Raw genomic sequence first — 17,797 nt, 5'->3', positions numbered from 1 at the left:
CCACAAACATTGCTCTGGTGCCTACTTTTAAGACATTTGAAAAGATAGGTGTGCGGTTTACAGAAAAATAATCAACACCCATAAAACATTTCTCAACCAATCAGAATGAAGCATTCAACAGATTCGTGGTATAAATAAGTTATAATTGACATTAAAGTCAGATAAACAATGACTGACTGACACATATCATACCGTAAGTGTTAGATATTTTATCCGACTGTATATCAGATTAATATGCAGACAACCACACTGTTTGTCAAAACATGTCAGATTAGAAAACCTTATTTGCAATTCTGTGCTAAAATAAGTGTAGTTAGTTAGTTTATTTGTTTCAACTAATATATACTAGTCAACATTTGAAGTGGATCAAAAAGGTTTATCAAAGTTGTCCTAAGACAAGAATGGGTATTAGGGATTGGTTTTATGTAAACTTTTTTGAATGGTTTTGATCCACTTCGAATGTTGACTAACAACACAGAAGCATTAAAATAATCTATACAACCCATTAGATTCATCATTCATGATTGTGTCCCGACTACTTATTAGAAAAATTCTTGCATTATAATAGGATCCATTACACCTAAAACGCATGAAAAACGCAAGACGCGGCACTTTCTTCTGCTTTCAAAGCGCTTGCCTGTGAACAAGAATTTTGCTTTAGACGCATCTATATTTAAGTGCGCTTGCCGTGCATCTAAATTTAACTTTCACTTTAAAGGCAGGATTAAAAAAACACTTTGAAAAAGGAAGTCGCGGCGATTACCAAAATGCACTTGTAGACAATCAGCAATAAGGGGCGTGTCTACTTACAGACATTGTTGCCTGGGTTTCATATGGGTGGGGCGGGTCTATCAAAAGAAGGTCCAGATTCTATTGGGTTAGGGGCATGTTTTTTTAGACAATTTCAAATATCAACATTGGCTTTCAGAGATCATGCACCCCGCCTATAAATGAATTTTAACCATAAACAGCTTGCAGGTTTTTGTGGCAGACTTGTTTCTTTACTTTAAGGGTACTTACCTTGCATGTAAGTTGCACACATGCTTTTGAAAAGTTGATGAATAACAACCTATAGACTATATACAGTACATGTAATGTGTGGTAACTACACCCTCCCACGCATCTGAAAGGTCAGGTCCAACACCCACCCCACTCACCCTGCTGTATGCGCCCGGACGGGGAGCACCAGCCACGGCTCGTAAATGCCAAACACTCGCTGGGTGTTTTTATCTCCAAACTGTTGAGAAACACAAGACGCCGCCGGGAGCTTAAAGAGCCGAGCTGTGCGCTTGACCTGTTGAGCTGAAAATAACCACAACGGCTGTCACGTTATGCTGACATTTCTCGTTTTTCATCTCAGTTACTCTTTGGATCGAAATTTGATTAATATTTGTCAATGTGATATGACCCAAAATTCAATAACACATTGCTTGTACACTCTTAAAAATAAAGGTGCTTCACGATGCAAGAACCATTATTGGCTGAATGATACATCATTTATTACTTTAACACTTTCACCCGGTCTTCATGAATGAATTGAAATACTTATTAGTCTTCCATCGATCAAGCTTAAAACCAAATACCAGCAGTGTCATCACCTCCCCAAGCCTGCAAGCTCAACATCTCCATCCTTCTGTTCCAGCACTTTCCACCCCACTGGGCATTTCCATCAGGTACAAGAAGAGCACAATTATGTTTTACCTCCGAGACCTCACCACACGGGAGAGCCCATTAATGACAGAAGACTCATTACGCTTTCTAAAACGACAACAATGGAGAAGAGAGCGGCTCTTAAACATCTATCTGTCAAGAGCGTCATTTAACTGTCACGCATACGTGGCCGACGGCAGCCATTAGAACGCATGTTAATCGACTCTATTTACCTCACGCTTCTGTTCTCAGACGCTTGTAAGAAGGGGAAAAAAAATCAGCCGGGATTCTTCGGTGAGGAGACGACACATGTTTGCGCTGCATCTCTCTGACTCACTTCAGCTGGAAACGACACATCGCTCCTGGATCACCAATTACACCAATTAACTCCAATTAGATGGGATCAAAACAAGCAAACTAACAGGCGATGAAGACAGGACCGATCCATTTAAGAGGAAACAGTGATCACTTCCTTTCACTTCAACTAAACAACAGTGAGAGAAAAACAGACAGAATCTTTAGATCTTTCTGTCCACTGATTGACATTTTACTTCCCGTTTCTGCAGATGTGTTCAAACACAAAGCAATAAAAGGCTATCTGTCAAAGACGTAAGACAATCAAATTGTTTTCTTTTTGAATGATGTGTAATTAAACCTAAACCTGAGCACAACACATGTTGTTAGATTTGTCTACAAACTAGACTTGATATCTCATTTCACTTCCCAAATATCTTGTTAAGAACGCTGTGATCATTTTACCGGAAAATAAAAACGATTAAAATGATTGTTTAGCTGTAGCTTACCTTGAGTAGCTGCATATAGACAATGTGAATGTTTATTGCAAAGCTGAGAGAAAGAAAGAGAGAGAGAGAAAGACAGAAAGAGATGGCGCTTTTCCATTGCATAGTACTCCACGGTTTGGTTGGTTTGGGTCGGGTCAGCTTACTTTTGGGGGCTTTAACACTGGGTTCACTACGTAGTACCTAATACTTTTTAGTACCACCTTGGTTGGGGTATCAAGCGACTCGAGCTGATACCAAAACGTGACACGAAAATTCAATTCAATTTTATTTATATAGCGCTTTTCACAATTGTTAATTGTTTCAAAGCATCTTTACATTAATAGATGTAGGAAAAGCATAGAAAAGCGAGCAAAGTAATAATGTAACGTACACAGTAAAGTAGTAAGTTAAGTCAAAGGTGGCAGACTCTCCAGGGGATGAAAAAACCTCCTAGAAGAAAAACCCTCCTGGCTAGTGCAGGGGGAAAACTCCTAGGAGGGAAAAAACCCTTGAGAGAGATACATATATATTTATAGATATAAATACTATCGGGGTATGTGAACGGGTAAGCAAATTAAACTGGTTCCGCCGGTGGTCAATGGTCCGGCATCGGCTGGGCACATTGTAGATCACCGATTGGTCTATGAGAATCGTCACTACCTGTGTCGTCGCTATAATGTAAAAGATTAGCTTTACCTTCATGCTACCTTGCGCTGTCTCAAGCAAACGTGTTGTCATCTGTACTCTGTGCTCGCTATCGCAGAATATATGTTGAAAATGTGTTTCCATCTCCCATTAACTTTTTTGTGATTCTTATTAGAATTTGGCTTTTTCGTTACTTGTTTCTTATGCGTTACTTCAAAATGTGCATTAAATTATGTGATGAGAACCCAGCTAGTAAGAGAGAGAGAGAAAGAGAAATTAGGTCATACTAATGTATACAAATTAGCCACCTTGTAAAATACATACAAATTGAAATGCAATTGTGTGGTCTCATCCCTGAAACTCAAATCATTATCGGATGCCCCTGTCCGAAGCATATATTTAAATATTAAGTTAATATCACAAACGTGTGACTAGTTGCTAATAGCTTAAAATAAATGACTACTCGTCGACAAGGCCTGCATGATATTTTAGGGGAAAACTGACATTGCGTGGTTTTGTTTTTCTGCGATATTGCGATTTGACAAATACTGGATGACTTCACCAGATGACAGGAAAAGCTCTGTTTGACAGGATTTAACTTCTGCATTGGATTTCTTTTATAGCCCTCAGAGAGATATATTTTCTTTCTTTCGTTTAAAACTATTTTTATATAACACTGGCAAAGCAATCCGAAATAGTTTTCCTTTTGAAATAAATGTTCTTTGCGGTGTCAATGCTGAAACTATATATTGTGCAGCCCTAATAAAAAAACAATGAATTAGTATTATTATTAAAATAGGCTACAACATAAAACTTCAAAGACGCTTTCATATATTTAAAAACTATATGCAAGAGACGGTAAAACCACAACGTCCTTACTTAAGTAAAAATAAAGATACTGGTCAAATATTACTCCACTACAAGTGAAAATTATCACACCACCAGTGCCGGCTGGTGCTAAAACATTTTGTGGGCACAAACAAACTTAAAATCAAACTTTTACTGTGGTAATTCACCAATTCAAAAGACATTTTTCATCTTTTATTATCCTATTTGCCCTTAGAATAGAGCTTTAAGTTGTATAATAGCACCACCGATGTTTACATCAGTTTTGCGGGGAAGATCCCAGGGTTACCAGATTTGCATTAAGAAAATCATACAAATGGCCATTCAAAGTTAGCCAGAAAACTGAGAGTTAGAAAAACAGTGAAAGGTCCTGACAGATCACAAGCCAGAAAAATATGTGCACACAGGAAAACCCCCTACATAGAAACGACTTTCTACTTTGGGTCAGTTTTTTATAAATTTAGTATAGTAAAAGTATTATATTTGTAATTCAAATGTAGTGAAATGCAAGTCACAAGTACTCTGAAAAAATAATATTTAAGTACTTTGCCCATGAATCATGGTTTTACTACACTGTAAAAAATTACTCTGGAGGGTGTTCAATTTAACCCATGAAAATTAGTTATAATTTAATTAAGTATATAAGCTAGCAAGTAAAATGAAAAATAATGGGTATATTCTACCTTCACTATCCAATTTTTAACAGTAATAACTGCAATACTAAAAAAAAAAAAGTAACATATACCCCAAAATATTGGCCTTAGCACCGCAAAGTGCGCATAAATCAACATCCAGGCGGGACTCGAGTCACCATTTTTCATATCATATCGACGGGAGAACTGCGGTTTGTTGACAGGTAAGTTTTTATTTAACTTGTTGATATCATCATGAATGGAAATGTTAAGTTGGTTAACTGTAAAATCTACCAGAAGTTAAGTCATTTGCGTGCTTCACTGTCTCTGTTGTTGACAGATTGATAGGTTAGAATATGTCAGTCAGGTTAGCTTTGAATGAAACATCGCCCAGTTCTTGCACCTGCGAATACGAATAAAAATCCATATTTATGATTAAAATATTAACTTCCATTATTATTATTTACATGTCTGAATCTCGTGAACAGCGGAGCTGCTCAATATGAGTGGTTGAACTTGAGCAAGCCACGTGACGAGAGAGAGCAGCGGACGGTTGATCTACGATACAGACGGGAGGGCGTCGAGGTGACAAACAAACAACCAATGGTAAAGCTGTCGATGCTAGATAATTACTGAAAAAGTTTCTTGCATTTATCTGTTAATATATTGAGTTTTGTTTTAGAAGGGATCAATTTATGAAGCCATTTTATTATTATTATATAAGCCTTTCGCTTTTTAATATCTGTTCAAAACAGTATTTCGGAGTTCATATGTTATATATGTGACTTGTATATGAAGTTGAATCACTTAAAATTGAATGTAAGTACTTCTTGTTAGTGTTCAATGTTTTATGCACGTGTACTGTGAGTTATAGCATAATATGAAGTTGTATTTTTGCACTTAATAAGTTTTAAATGAAGTTGAAATGTTTGTTTGTATCAATATAGCATGCTAGTCTACTGAGGTAAATGAGATCAGTTTTTCCTCTCATATTATTGTCTTCTTTTATTTTCTAATGATACCGTGAAGAACAGTAATTAGGAATCTTGCTTTAATGGTTTTTTTAACATCTCGTGAAGACTTGGGTTTATTTTTTTTATGAAATAATATGTTCAAGAAGCTTTATGTAAAACTATGATATGTTGTATTTCACTTGAAATGTATTGGGGTTATTTTGTACTTCCAATAATTAGTTTTAAATGTTTACAGAATGTTATTTGGTCAATAAAGCAAGCAATTTATGCAATCTTGTGTATGACTATTTTCTTATTCAACCCTCTCTGAATAAGTAATATGTAATGTTTCTTAATGGCTTATCATTATTAATAATAATTTAATAGATCTGTGGCTTAATACCAATAGGGTTAATGTTATTCATTTTTTTATAAGTAATTAGTTATGAAAAAAATAGGTAGAACTTACCTAATTTTTTTTAGTTTATCATAGTAATTAAATTTAGGTACTCTTTAATCAAATATATAGGATATAATTTACCCAAACAAAGTGAGTGCAAATTGTTACAACAATTTTTTTGAGTAAATTCTATAGGTTGTTTTTTACAGTGTACAATTAAAACCAAAAAACATGGTTACTTTAGTAAAATCATAGTTTTGCTTTGGGATGCACCGATGTATCAGCCGCCGATATTTATCGGCCGATTTTTGATGAATTTGAAACCATCGGCATATCGGAAATAGCATGAGAAAGGCCGATACCGATTGTTTATTAATTAACTGCATAAAGAAATCCATTATATGTAAAAAAATTAGTTAATGTTGTTAATAAAATAAATGCTGAATAGCAAAAACCACCTTTGAAGGTTGTCATGCTGTCGTATTATATTTGTTTTAGCTTAATTTGTGCCTCTCTCATCAAATCCATGTTCAGTAAAAATCATTTGATGCAGAAATAAACTAGCTAATAGACCAACTGTATAGTATTGCATACAAGTGTTTAATATCGGTATCGGCATCGGTATTTGCCAGAAGTTGTCTGTTTAAATCGGAATCGGTATCGGCCCAAAAAAATCCTATCGGTGCATCCCTACACCAAACTTTGGTTAATTTTTGGAAGGGTGTTACTGTCCACCTCTGGGTGAAACCACACACAACACCTTAGTAACTATATACCACTGCTATGAACAATCAAAACATCCTAGAGATCATACTGTATAACAACATGTTAAATTGCAAAGGCAAGTTTATATATTATATTAAAAGTTTCTATAGCAAAACTGATGAAGCATTTCACTAAAATGTCAAAGTGACCGGTTTGTTTCACAGTGACCACAATGATAAAATCTATTCTAAACTACAAATAATTTTTCTGCATGTGTACGCATGTGTGTGTGTGTTCAACAGCCAATATATAAAGGTTTTTCAGGTCTGAATTTCAGATTTGTGTCCTCTCCAAAACGAAAGGCCGAAAGTCAGTTTTAAATCCAATACAAAGCTTCTGATCTAGAGAGAGTACTACAATGCTTTGCACAAAAATGCATGCTAAGAAATAACTGCTGGCAGCTTTTATTGTGTTCGCCTGTCTTTGTAGGTCTTCATAAAACATTCACACATCTGTATAAACCCAGTTTCTCTATATGCCTCAGACAGCATTTCAAGACATTTACATTTATGTATTCGGCAGGCGCTTATATCCAAAACAACATACAAAGAATACATTTTATGAGGCTGTTTTATGTATGTTCCCTGGGTTCGAACCCATGTCCTTTTGCAATGCTTTACCACTGAGCTACACAGGATAATTTTCTTTAAATGGCTTCATTTGAAACATAATGAAAGACGCTATAAACCTGCTTACTTTGAAAGTTGTTTAAAAGACAGAGTAAAGAGGTCTTATCCTCATCTCCAGAACTGAACGTTTTCAAATTTTGTGGATGAAAATCTCCCCTCGCATAAATTATCCACAAGCATCGGCTTTGATCCGAGAGGGGGCTGCGATAAAACCGGCTAAACTCCCAGCATCACAGTTTTGGGTGCCCTCGTTTCAGGGCTGTATGTAATAAGGGATAGTGACACGATCAAGCCTGTTTTTCACACCGACCCTGCTGATAAAGATGAAAGACGAACGTGTCCCAGCGCGATGCACGGCAACTTTTAACATACCGACCGCTGTGATGTTTCTCTAGCGAAAGCGGTAAATTCAGATGACAGGAGACATGAAGGATATGGGTACAGACGGAGAAAGATGGGGTGGTTTAAAAAATGAAAGAGCAGCTCTCAAGGAAACGACGAAGACGGGTATCTTTTAGCGCGGGTCAAACTAGGTGATGTTTTCAATTCTGACTTCCTGCACAGTCCAGCGAGCAGATCTGAATGCTGAAACTGAACGCTCTACTCTTCGCTTCCCTCCATCAGCCTATCAAGGCCATTTTAACCTGAATGAACCTGAGAAACTAGCACAGCAAAAGTAATAGGAAACAGTAATGGTGCTCTGAAATTTACGGTCAGACGTGTGTGAATATTTGACATAAATGAAAAACGAATCAGCATTTTGAAGAATTGAAACTGAAGAAACTTGGCTAACACATGAAGACCCAACAGTCATGAAAAAGACTTATGTTTTCTGGTTTCAGATAGTACATCTATCCAAGTCGGCCTCTCTGTAACAACAACCACCCGTCAGCCTACTAAAACCAGGTAAGACCATCTAGGTCAGGGCTAGTCAACAGGCAGCCCGCGGGCCAAATGCGGGCCTCAAATCATCTTTATCTGGCCCGCCAGTCATAAAAATGTCTGATTTAAAATCAGCGTGGTTACTTTTACCTTTACACTGTACATGACAAATGATGGACAATAAACCAGAAAAAGGGAGACAAAAAAGGGGCTGCGTGGGGTGCCAACATCTATAAAAAATATACTTTTTTTATAAAATTATTAATAATTTTCTGTTTAGTGTTTATCAGTACCACTAGAATCCTTTAAAAACTATTGATTACTGATAAGTAAATTATTAAGTATAAATATATTTATGAATAAAAGGCTCTTGTGCTGGAATGAGCTGTTCTCCCATGTTGACACGAATTTATGATTAAACTGAAATTTCATTACGACTGTCACTAGGGGGCGAACTCCAACAGTCGCATCCGAATGTAGTGTACAATGGAAAGGCGATTTAGCCTTTATATCTTTAATATTAAAAAGAAAACATGAAGTGCAATTTTAGTCAGTAGAAGAAGACTGTGGTAATATATTGTGAATACTTGAAATGTAACAATTTATGAAAGTTATAAACAAATGCAGTATAATGCTGCATTTACACCAATCGCGGTAGAGGCGTGAAGCGCGAGTGATTTCAATGTTAAGTCAATGTGAAGACGCGTTGACGCGCGCCTGAAGGTCCCGCAGCGCGGATGAGGCATAACTCTCTCGATAAATGCACAATCAACATCAGTCATCTTGCAAACAGACAACCGCATAGCACTTGCCCCTCCCACAAGAAGCGTTTTTTGCCTATGACGCGCCTCAAATGCTTGCTTTTTCCGCGCGTCTACTTCGCTCTACACGCACGAATGCATTCAAACTGTTTAAGCGGCAAACTAGGCGCGCTAGACGCGATTTTGACGCCTGAAACGCGGTTGGTGTAAACGAAGCATAAGAGCTCTGCTTCACAATTAGTGCTATACAAAAATACATGTGTTGATTATTTACACTTGCACTCTTTTGTGCAATGATCAGTTAAACTATTAACATTTGGCTCTTGCAATAAACTGATTTTTTTTATCTTAAAACAGAAAATGAGTTTTCAGTAAAAGTAATGGATACAAGATGTGTGCAATGAATGTTTTTTAATATATGACACTATAGCAAAAACTAACAAAATCAACATAAGTTATAACATATATAATAATATACATATAATCGGTAAAAGTACAAAATATATAAAAGGTAAAAATAGGGGTAAAAGTTTGGCCCACATTATATTTACAATTTTAAAATCTGGCCCTCGAAGAAAAGTAGTTAAATGCGGGGTGCACGATTTTTGAAAAACACTTTGAAAAAGGGAGTCGGGCTGAGTACCAAAACACGCTTGTAGCCAATCAGCAGTAAGGGGCGTGTCTACTAACCGATATCGTTGCCTGGGTTGCGTATATGTGGGGCGGGACTATCAACAGAATGTCCAGATTCTATGGGGGTTTGTTTAGGTGATTTCAAATCTAAACATTGGCTTTCAGAGATCATGCACCCTGCCTTTAAAGACCCCTGATCTAGGAATCAAAGCTGGTCCAAAGCTGGTCTCTGTTTGATGCTTCATTATCAGCAAGATTATTCAAAGGTTGTGAACTACATCGATTGCACTTGCTTAATCCGGCATAATCTTGTTTTTCATGATAAAAAAGTGATCGCTCACCAGCCTGGTTTGTTGTGATGTCTATAGAGACGTGCTGAGCAGGGTATGGACTCTTGTTGGTGACGCTGTTCACAGCCTGGATCTCGAAGGTATATTGCGTGTGTGCCAGGAGGTTACTGATGAAGACTCGGGTTTCGGTGAGCCCCAGCTGGCGCGGCACAAATTCCACATTGTCGTCGCAATGAGAGCACGTCCGGCGGTCCGCTGGGCATTTCTTACACACGATATTGTAAACGACATCGTCACGACCGCCTGTCTCACGCGGCGAGTGCCACTCCATGGTCACGGATGTCTCGTTCACGATGGATATGACGTTTCGCGGCCCGGACGGGACACCTGAAATGGGAGAAAGTCAGAAGTCAATGAAACCAAAAACTCTTAATAGAAGCAAGGAAATTAGTTTTTTTTATTACTAAAGAAAAATAACAGTAACTCCTTTGCACGACTAGGCTCTTTTAAGTACAGTGTTGAAAATTACAACCCTTTTGATTCCATTTTATTAAAATATAATAGTTCCCACAAATGAATAATCGAAAATTACACATTTTAGCTTCATTCTGTGAAGTGAAAACCTAAAAGGAAAGATAATTACTGTGATACGCTTACAACAATGAAACAACACGAGACAAAGAAAATATCAGGATGAAAGCTTTTATGGATATGAATGGAAATCATCCCAGCATTTTCTATTTGTTATCTCATTGTATCCATTTATCAACCTTGTCTCAATTTCTCTTTTAAAGCTGAATTAACTCTGGACGTCTGTGAGGGTTAATGTCTCCTCCAGCAATTTACTGATTTGTATAAAGAGCTGATTTTAACAATACTGACTCAATAATGTTATTTAATAATGGGCTCAGTGGTTTTCACAAATATTATTTACATATTAAAATCAGCAACTGTTTACACATTTTCACTGTTTGGCATGCATCACGCTGATACTTGGAAATTTTTAACTAACTAATATGTTATATATGCCATCTTTGTCATATTTCAATGGATGACACTGTCAGGGAAAAAAATGGTTCTTAACATTTTAAAAATGTCCTAATATGTACTATTTAGGTAGAGTACATTTGAGATACTAATACTGTATGCACTCTTTGGTATCAATATGTACCTCGGATGTACTAATATGTAGGGGAGAACAGGGGCGAAAGTAACGCGGGACAAAAGTAACAAAGTGATTTTCTCTGAGCCCTGATTACATTTGCATTCAAAACTATGACAGCATATTTAGCACGCAACCCTTGACACTAGTGATGGGAGAAATGAAGCTTTTCGAAGCTTCGAATCAATTGAACCAATTGCTTCGAAAATTGATTCAGTTTTCCGAAGCAGTTCGAAACACCACACACGCTGGCGACCCCTGCTGGTCAAATAGTGTAAAAGCAGATATGCCCAAACATTTTACACTTTTTTTTAACAAAATAATAGCAAGATTTGTATTAAAATATGTTAAAAAAATTATTTAACTTAATTAAGACATAGTTAAAAGTCTATTATGTGTTTTTAGTTTAATTTAGGGCAAACAAATGATTAAAACGAACTACCCTTTTAATTATGCACATTTTTGTCATTAAATCTGTCTATAGACAAAAAGTAGACAAAATGGCAGTGTTATTAGTCAGAAGGATAAATGTTTTATGAACTTTCATAATAAAACTGACCCGAGTTCACCTAAACATATTAGACACTGGTCATGTGATCAACTCCCCCTAGTGGTGAACCATCGGATTTTCGAAACGTTTCGAAACAGTTATGACGTAATGAAGCCTCGTTTGCTAAAATCACGTGACTTGGGCCAGTTTGAAACAAGCTCCGAACCACTGATTCGAAACAAAAGATTCGTAAATGTTTCGAAGCCTCATGAAGCAGTGCTTCGAAAACGACCATCACTACTTGACAGAGCTCACAAATATTGCATTATTTCGTCAGCATTTTGCACATGTAGGTCCAGAAAGCTGTTTTCCACCATGATTAGTAAATTCCATAAGCAATCATTTTTATTTTATAACGCGTTGTGTTTCTGGTTTCATGTAGGCATGGGTCAGTATGAGATTTTGGCGGTATGATAACCTTAATCAAAAATACCACGTTTTTTACTGTGTTGCAGTATTGCCATTGCAACACTAATATGTGTTACTGTATTTTCAAATGTCTGCATATACCAACAACAATTTTTCAACTGGACCCAAAACATTTTATTTTAAAGCATGTATGCCAGGCAAAAATAACGCCTTAAATTATAATATTCTTTAAAAAAAATCATCAAATTAAAATGTTTTAACCCTTTAACTGGCGCAGCCATTTTTGAGTGGGGGGTTGGTGAAAAGGTGATATACACCTTTAAATTAATATAACTCTGGCATTTTTTTGTTTGTTTGTTTGTTTTTTGTCTAGAAGTCTAATTTTGGTTTTAATTTTGGTAATTTTTGGTTTTAAAGAAGACACTTCAACGTTTTTTAGAGAAGTGTCTGGCGGTGAAAATATTATTTTTTGTAATAAATAAAAATGCAATATAGTATAATTTTTAATACATAAAATTGTCAAAAACTGAGGTTTGTGCTGGTTTGCTTTGAGGTTTGCTGCATACTTGTGTCACAAATGAATAAATTACAGTTACTGCATTATTTTTACTGCTAAAAGGTTTTAAAATATGAAAACTACATTCTTAGACCTTTCCAACAATATATAGTTTGTCGTGATAGATTAACATTTACATAGAAAATATTGAAATAAACGTAGGTGTCCCGCTCATGGGACAGCGCCAATTAACGGGTTAATATTAATAATATTAAATGTAAACATTAAATCAATTACATGACTTAATTATTTAACTTAATTTTGTGTAAACACATCTTATACCTTGAAAACAGTATCACATAATAAATTGAAACCTTGACCCTTTAAAACCTTGGTATACCTTGAAGCCTGTAACGGCCCATGCCTAGTTTTATTGTATAATACTGATCAATCTGCAAGTATTTAGTGTATCTAACACATCCTGAAATTTGACTTCTCAGAATTTTTCAGTATAAAAGTTTTATATCAGGTTTAAATGTAAATGTAACACGTGTTACTTTTGTCCCGCTGATAATACGGTTGCATTATCTTGAAAATTTATGTTATTCTAATTTGATTTCATTTAATTTTCATAGTTACTAAAAAAATTTCACTACATTCTAAAGCATAGAATCTTTATATTGCATATTAAAATTGATACCTAATTACATAAAATTGTGAACTTTTACTTTACTTGAGTAAAAGTACAAAAGTACTTTTTACTTAACTCTTTTCCAGCCATTGACGAGATATCTCGTCAATGGCTGGGAAATCTAGAGAAAACGCTTCCCCGCCAATGACGAGTATTTCCGTCTTTCCGCAATACCGCTATTATCCCCTAGGTGGCGCCCTTCTGCAACTTTTTAAACCCGGAAGTATTGCCCTATGGCAAGCTGCTGCATGTCTGTGTCTGTTTTAAAGATCGCTCTGAATGGGATCTCTATGAAAAGTCTGTCACAAAAATGGAATTATCTCTGTTTTTTAATCAAAATGTGGTGTTTTTGCAGAAACCTACCCATATTCAAAAGCTGATTACAAAAGAACTACTGAAGGTAGGATGAAACGGGTTTTTTGTTTGAAAGCAGAGGGTCTGTTCTTTCATTTGGTAGGCTATATTGTATTTTTATATATTTGAAGAAGAACATTTTCTGGAAGGCATTAAACTTTTGTGAAAAACGCTGGCGCTGGCTGGCAACTTTTTAAAAAAACGCTGGCGGTGAAAGAGTTAAATAAAAGTAAAAAAATACTAGATGTTTAATGTACTTTAATAAATATAAACCAAAAACTTGAAATTATGAAATGTAGTGGAGTAAAAATTATGATAATATGCTTTGGAATGTATGTTTTCCAAAGAAAAACACTGATAAAAGACGAATACTTGAAAATTTTATGTAGAAAGTAAAAATACTTAAGTAATGCTTAAAAGTAACACAAAATGTATTGTTTCAATAATAGCACAGAGATGGGTGGATTCTGGGACAACACATTTAGGGCCCTATTTTAATGATCTAAGAGCATTGTCTAAAGCGCACAGCGCAACGTCTAAATGGGCGTGTCCGAAACCACTTTTGCTAATTTAACGACGTGAAAAATGGTTTGTGCGCCGAGCGCATGGTCGAAAAGGGTTGGTCCTGTTGTAATGGGAGTATTTTGGGCGTAACGTTCAATAAACCAATGAGAGTCTCAGCTCTCATCCCCTTTAAAAGCAAGTTGCGCTGGCGCTATGTCTAATCCCTATTTAGATGACGGACTTTGTAAACTGAAAAACTAAGCGGAGGAAGAAGATCCCCAGTTTAAGATTAATGTTAAATAATTGTGTTGTTTTTCACTTGTATTGAAATTGTTATCTTTTTATTAAACCTTTAAAACCCGTTTTCTTTTAGTCGTGGAAGTAAAAACGCAGGCTTGTATGCTTTAAATGTATGGCTATCAAATATCATAAAAAAATAATTTACAAGTATGTAAGAAAAGGTTTGTACTCTAAAAATACTTTATTTGTAACAAACAGGAGATAAAGAATTTACAAACAGCTCTCTGCACGTTTCAGCACTTGGACAGCGGTTTTTTAAGCAAAGAGTTTTTTTAAGAATTACTTAAAAATGTTTCTCATCTCACCATATCCACAGGTACATCAGAGTCATCATATACAATAAATCCGTGAGGTAGCATTAAAAAAACATTTAAAAACAGATGCATTTGTTTAAAGCAAAGCATTTATTTACTTACCAGGCTGCAGGTGAAGCAGCTCTTTGTGCCTTTTAACGTCTCATAATCGATCCTCATTTATGTCCAAGAGACTCAATAATAATCTTTTACATTCAATCCTTTAATCTTTCATATTTTAAAGCATTTTTGTGCTGCTGCGCATTTATGTACTATGTGATAAGCAAACCCGCGTTGTCCTCCCGTTTATAGGCGCATATTACTAATGCGCTCTTTAAATAACAAAAAACATATTGCGCCATTGACTTTAGTCTTTAGACCAGGTTTTTGTTGGTCAATGGCGTAGTCTATTTTAGTTTCCTCAAAATAGCAACGCGCCAACAATGTGCCTGAACACACCTTGTTTTTAGACCAGAACGCCCATGGGGGCGCAAATGCATTTGCTATTTGAACAACGCGGCGCCAAACGTGAAAATACGGGTGGAAACTAGCGAAAGACACTTGCGTCGCGCATTGCGCTGCATTGCGCCGGGTGTAAGATAGAGCCCTTAGTGTTATGTCCCAGAATCAACACTAATGTCTTGTTTTTAACACATCCATTCTAAGAGTGTAGTCATGTATATTTACTGAAAACAAGTGTACCACAAAAATCTATCTTGTTCTGATAAAATGGTTAAAGGGAAATTATACAGAAATGTTCATAAAAGATTTGTAAATGTTTTACGTTTAGTAGCTGTAAAAATGTAATAATGCTACGATTAAATGTTGCATATACATCTACATTGTACGCTTCAGCATCTACTTAAACTTACAAAAAAGTGTTTCATGTTTTTAAAAGCTGCGTATTAACAGTGTATGTCAACTCAACAATGTGAGCTTTTCATGGCCAGCTGGAATAAAGTATAAAAATAATGTTTTAATAATGACCCTATAAGAAACTTCTGTATTCAGTCCTACAGCTGCAGGGAAAAGCCATATTGTGTTTCTGATAAAGCAACGACTTCCCCTCGTCCACAGAACATCCGGCCAGGAACTGAGCATTTACAGAGGTTATGATGTTACTTAACACCACATCTAAACCAAAGGAGAGACAAAAAATAGTTCAGGAATGAACGTTCGCAGGCGCCACGGTCTGATTTTCGTGACTGATGGATAAAGCTACTTGCACGAGAAGAGAGACTTTTACTCGAAACATCAAACCTTTAGACGTGAGGTGGGAATTGTGGTGAGGACGCATTCCAGCAGTTCAAGTAAGAGTTGAGTGATTTCACTTAGACCGAGACACAATGAGCTATTGTGCAGGGTAAAGCCTTGTGGGAAAGATCAGGAGCTATGGGGACCCTAAATAGGGAATGTCGATGACAGAGGTGACCTCGAACTCTGGCGACTGTAGTGAGTACATCTGGGCAGAAAGCCTAAAGTTCACAGATGGTGCCTGACAACAGTAAGGCCGCAAAAAAAAATCACTTTTTAACCAACCCCCGTTACAAAAAATAAACATCCCACCCAATGCATTCAAAAACAATCCAAAAATATTTGTCTAAGGTTGTTTTTTTCCCATAAATATCAGTTCAATGTTCAAGTGGTAGAGGCACTAAGACCATGGGTTCGAATTTCAGAAAACACACTTAAATGCACTGTAAGTTATTTTGGATAAAATCATTTAAGTATAAATCTAAATTGATTTATACACAACTATATACAAATATTGTGCTTTTGTATAGCTCATTGGTAGAGCATTACATTAGCAGGGCAAAAAGTTGTAGGTTCAAACCTAGGAAACACACATATGGCACTTTTCCATTGCATTGTACCCCACGGTTTGGTTTGGGTCGAGTCAGCATACTTTTGGGAGCTTTTCCACTGGGTGCAGTATGTAGTACCCGATACTTTGTTTAGTACCACCTTGGTCGGGGTTCCAAGCGACCCGAGCTGATACCAAAACGTGACGTAAAAACACAGAACACTGACTGGTCTGAGAGAATCGTCACTACCAGCGTCATCGCCAAAATGTAAAAGATTTGCTTCACCTTCATGCTAGCTTGCGCCATCTCGAGTAAACCTGTTGTCATCTGTGCTTTGCTGTAAGTCCCCAAACTCCCTTTCAGTAATGAAAAACATCCACAGGCTGTGAATCAGGAACACCATAACAGTGTTTTCTAGACTTGCAGTTTGTGGCGGCACATTCGCAACGCGCACGTCCGCACATATGGGTCATTCTACAGAAAAGGTGGAATTCGGGTGATGGAAATTTGCTTAAATTAACTTCTTTCAATATACCCAAAACTTCTTTAATAGCATTAACTTGTCAAATCTATGAATCCGCAAAGCGGGGAGCTTAATCTATATCTAAACTTTTTAATACATTTTAATAAAGAATCCATGAGTCATTTATTTGTCATTGGTGTTACTGTTATTTAAACAACATTAATGTTGATACTAAATGTTTTTTTCTCATTACAGCTTGTGTATTTAGTTAAAGGTTGAGTAGAGGAATGATAACAGCGAGAAAAGACGGAGACAAATTACTAGAAAGTCCAAGAAAATACATTCATAACACCAAAACTTGTAACATCAATGACAAAATTAGAATATAAAAAGTACTCATTAGAGAAGTAACACTAATGACGGTAACACCAATGATGGTAACACCAATGGACAATTTACAGAAAAAACTAATATTTTAACAAAATGGCTGCCATTAGCCATGTGTCATTTCATCAGATATGTAACAATCACATACTTATTCAGTATAATGTATTTTGATGTAAAGATCTTAACACTCCCAGCTATAAAAAAGAGTAACACTAATGACATCCAAAAAATCTTATCTCAAAATTCTTAGATATATCATGATATTTTGTACAAATAAGGAAAGACATCTCACAAACCTTTTGCCTTCCTCCACTGCACTTCTTCCACTGACCTTTTGCCCTAAGAAAAACTTCAAAGAGCTGATGCATTGTTTCAAAATAAAGGTGCTTTGGGTAGGATAACACCAATGACATAAATTTGGGGGACAAATATTTATTTGATATTATTCATATTAATAGTGTATTTTTTACCATTTCAGTGTAGTAGTAAATTCATACAGGGTTAAAAGGTAAATGTAAATTAGATTTGTTTTATAAAAAACATGGTTTTAAATAC

General features: G+C 36.1%; 1 protein-coding gene across 1 annotated transcript in view; it reads right to left on the bottom strand.

Moving 5' to 3' along the window:
* Nucleotides 1-17,797, bottom strand: part of ephb1 (EPH receptor B1) — a 326,298-nt gene that overhangs the window by 87,236 nt on the left and 221,265 nt on the right. The window contains exon 5 of the mRNA XM_055203462.2: nt 9,920-10,255. Within this exon, the coding sequence (XP_055059437.2) occupies nt 9,920-10,255 (336 nt within the window). The remainder of the gene's footprint in view (nt 1-9,919; nt 10,256-17,797) is intronic.

This window comes from Misgurnus anguillicaudatus, chromosome 2 (genome assembly GCF_027580225.2).
Source record: "Misgurnus anguillicaudatus chromosome 2, ASM2758022v2, whole genome shotgun sequence".
Classification (NCBI taxonomy): Eukaryota; Metazoa; Chordata; class Actinopteri; order Cypriniformes; family Cobitidae; genus Misgurnus; species Misgurnus anguillicaudatus.
Note: the sequence above shows the minus strand (reverse complement) of the source record. Positions and strands in the feature narration are given on the sequence as shown.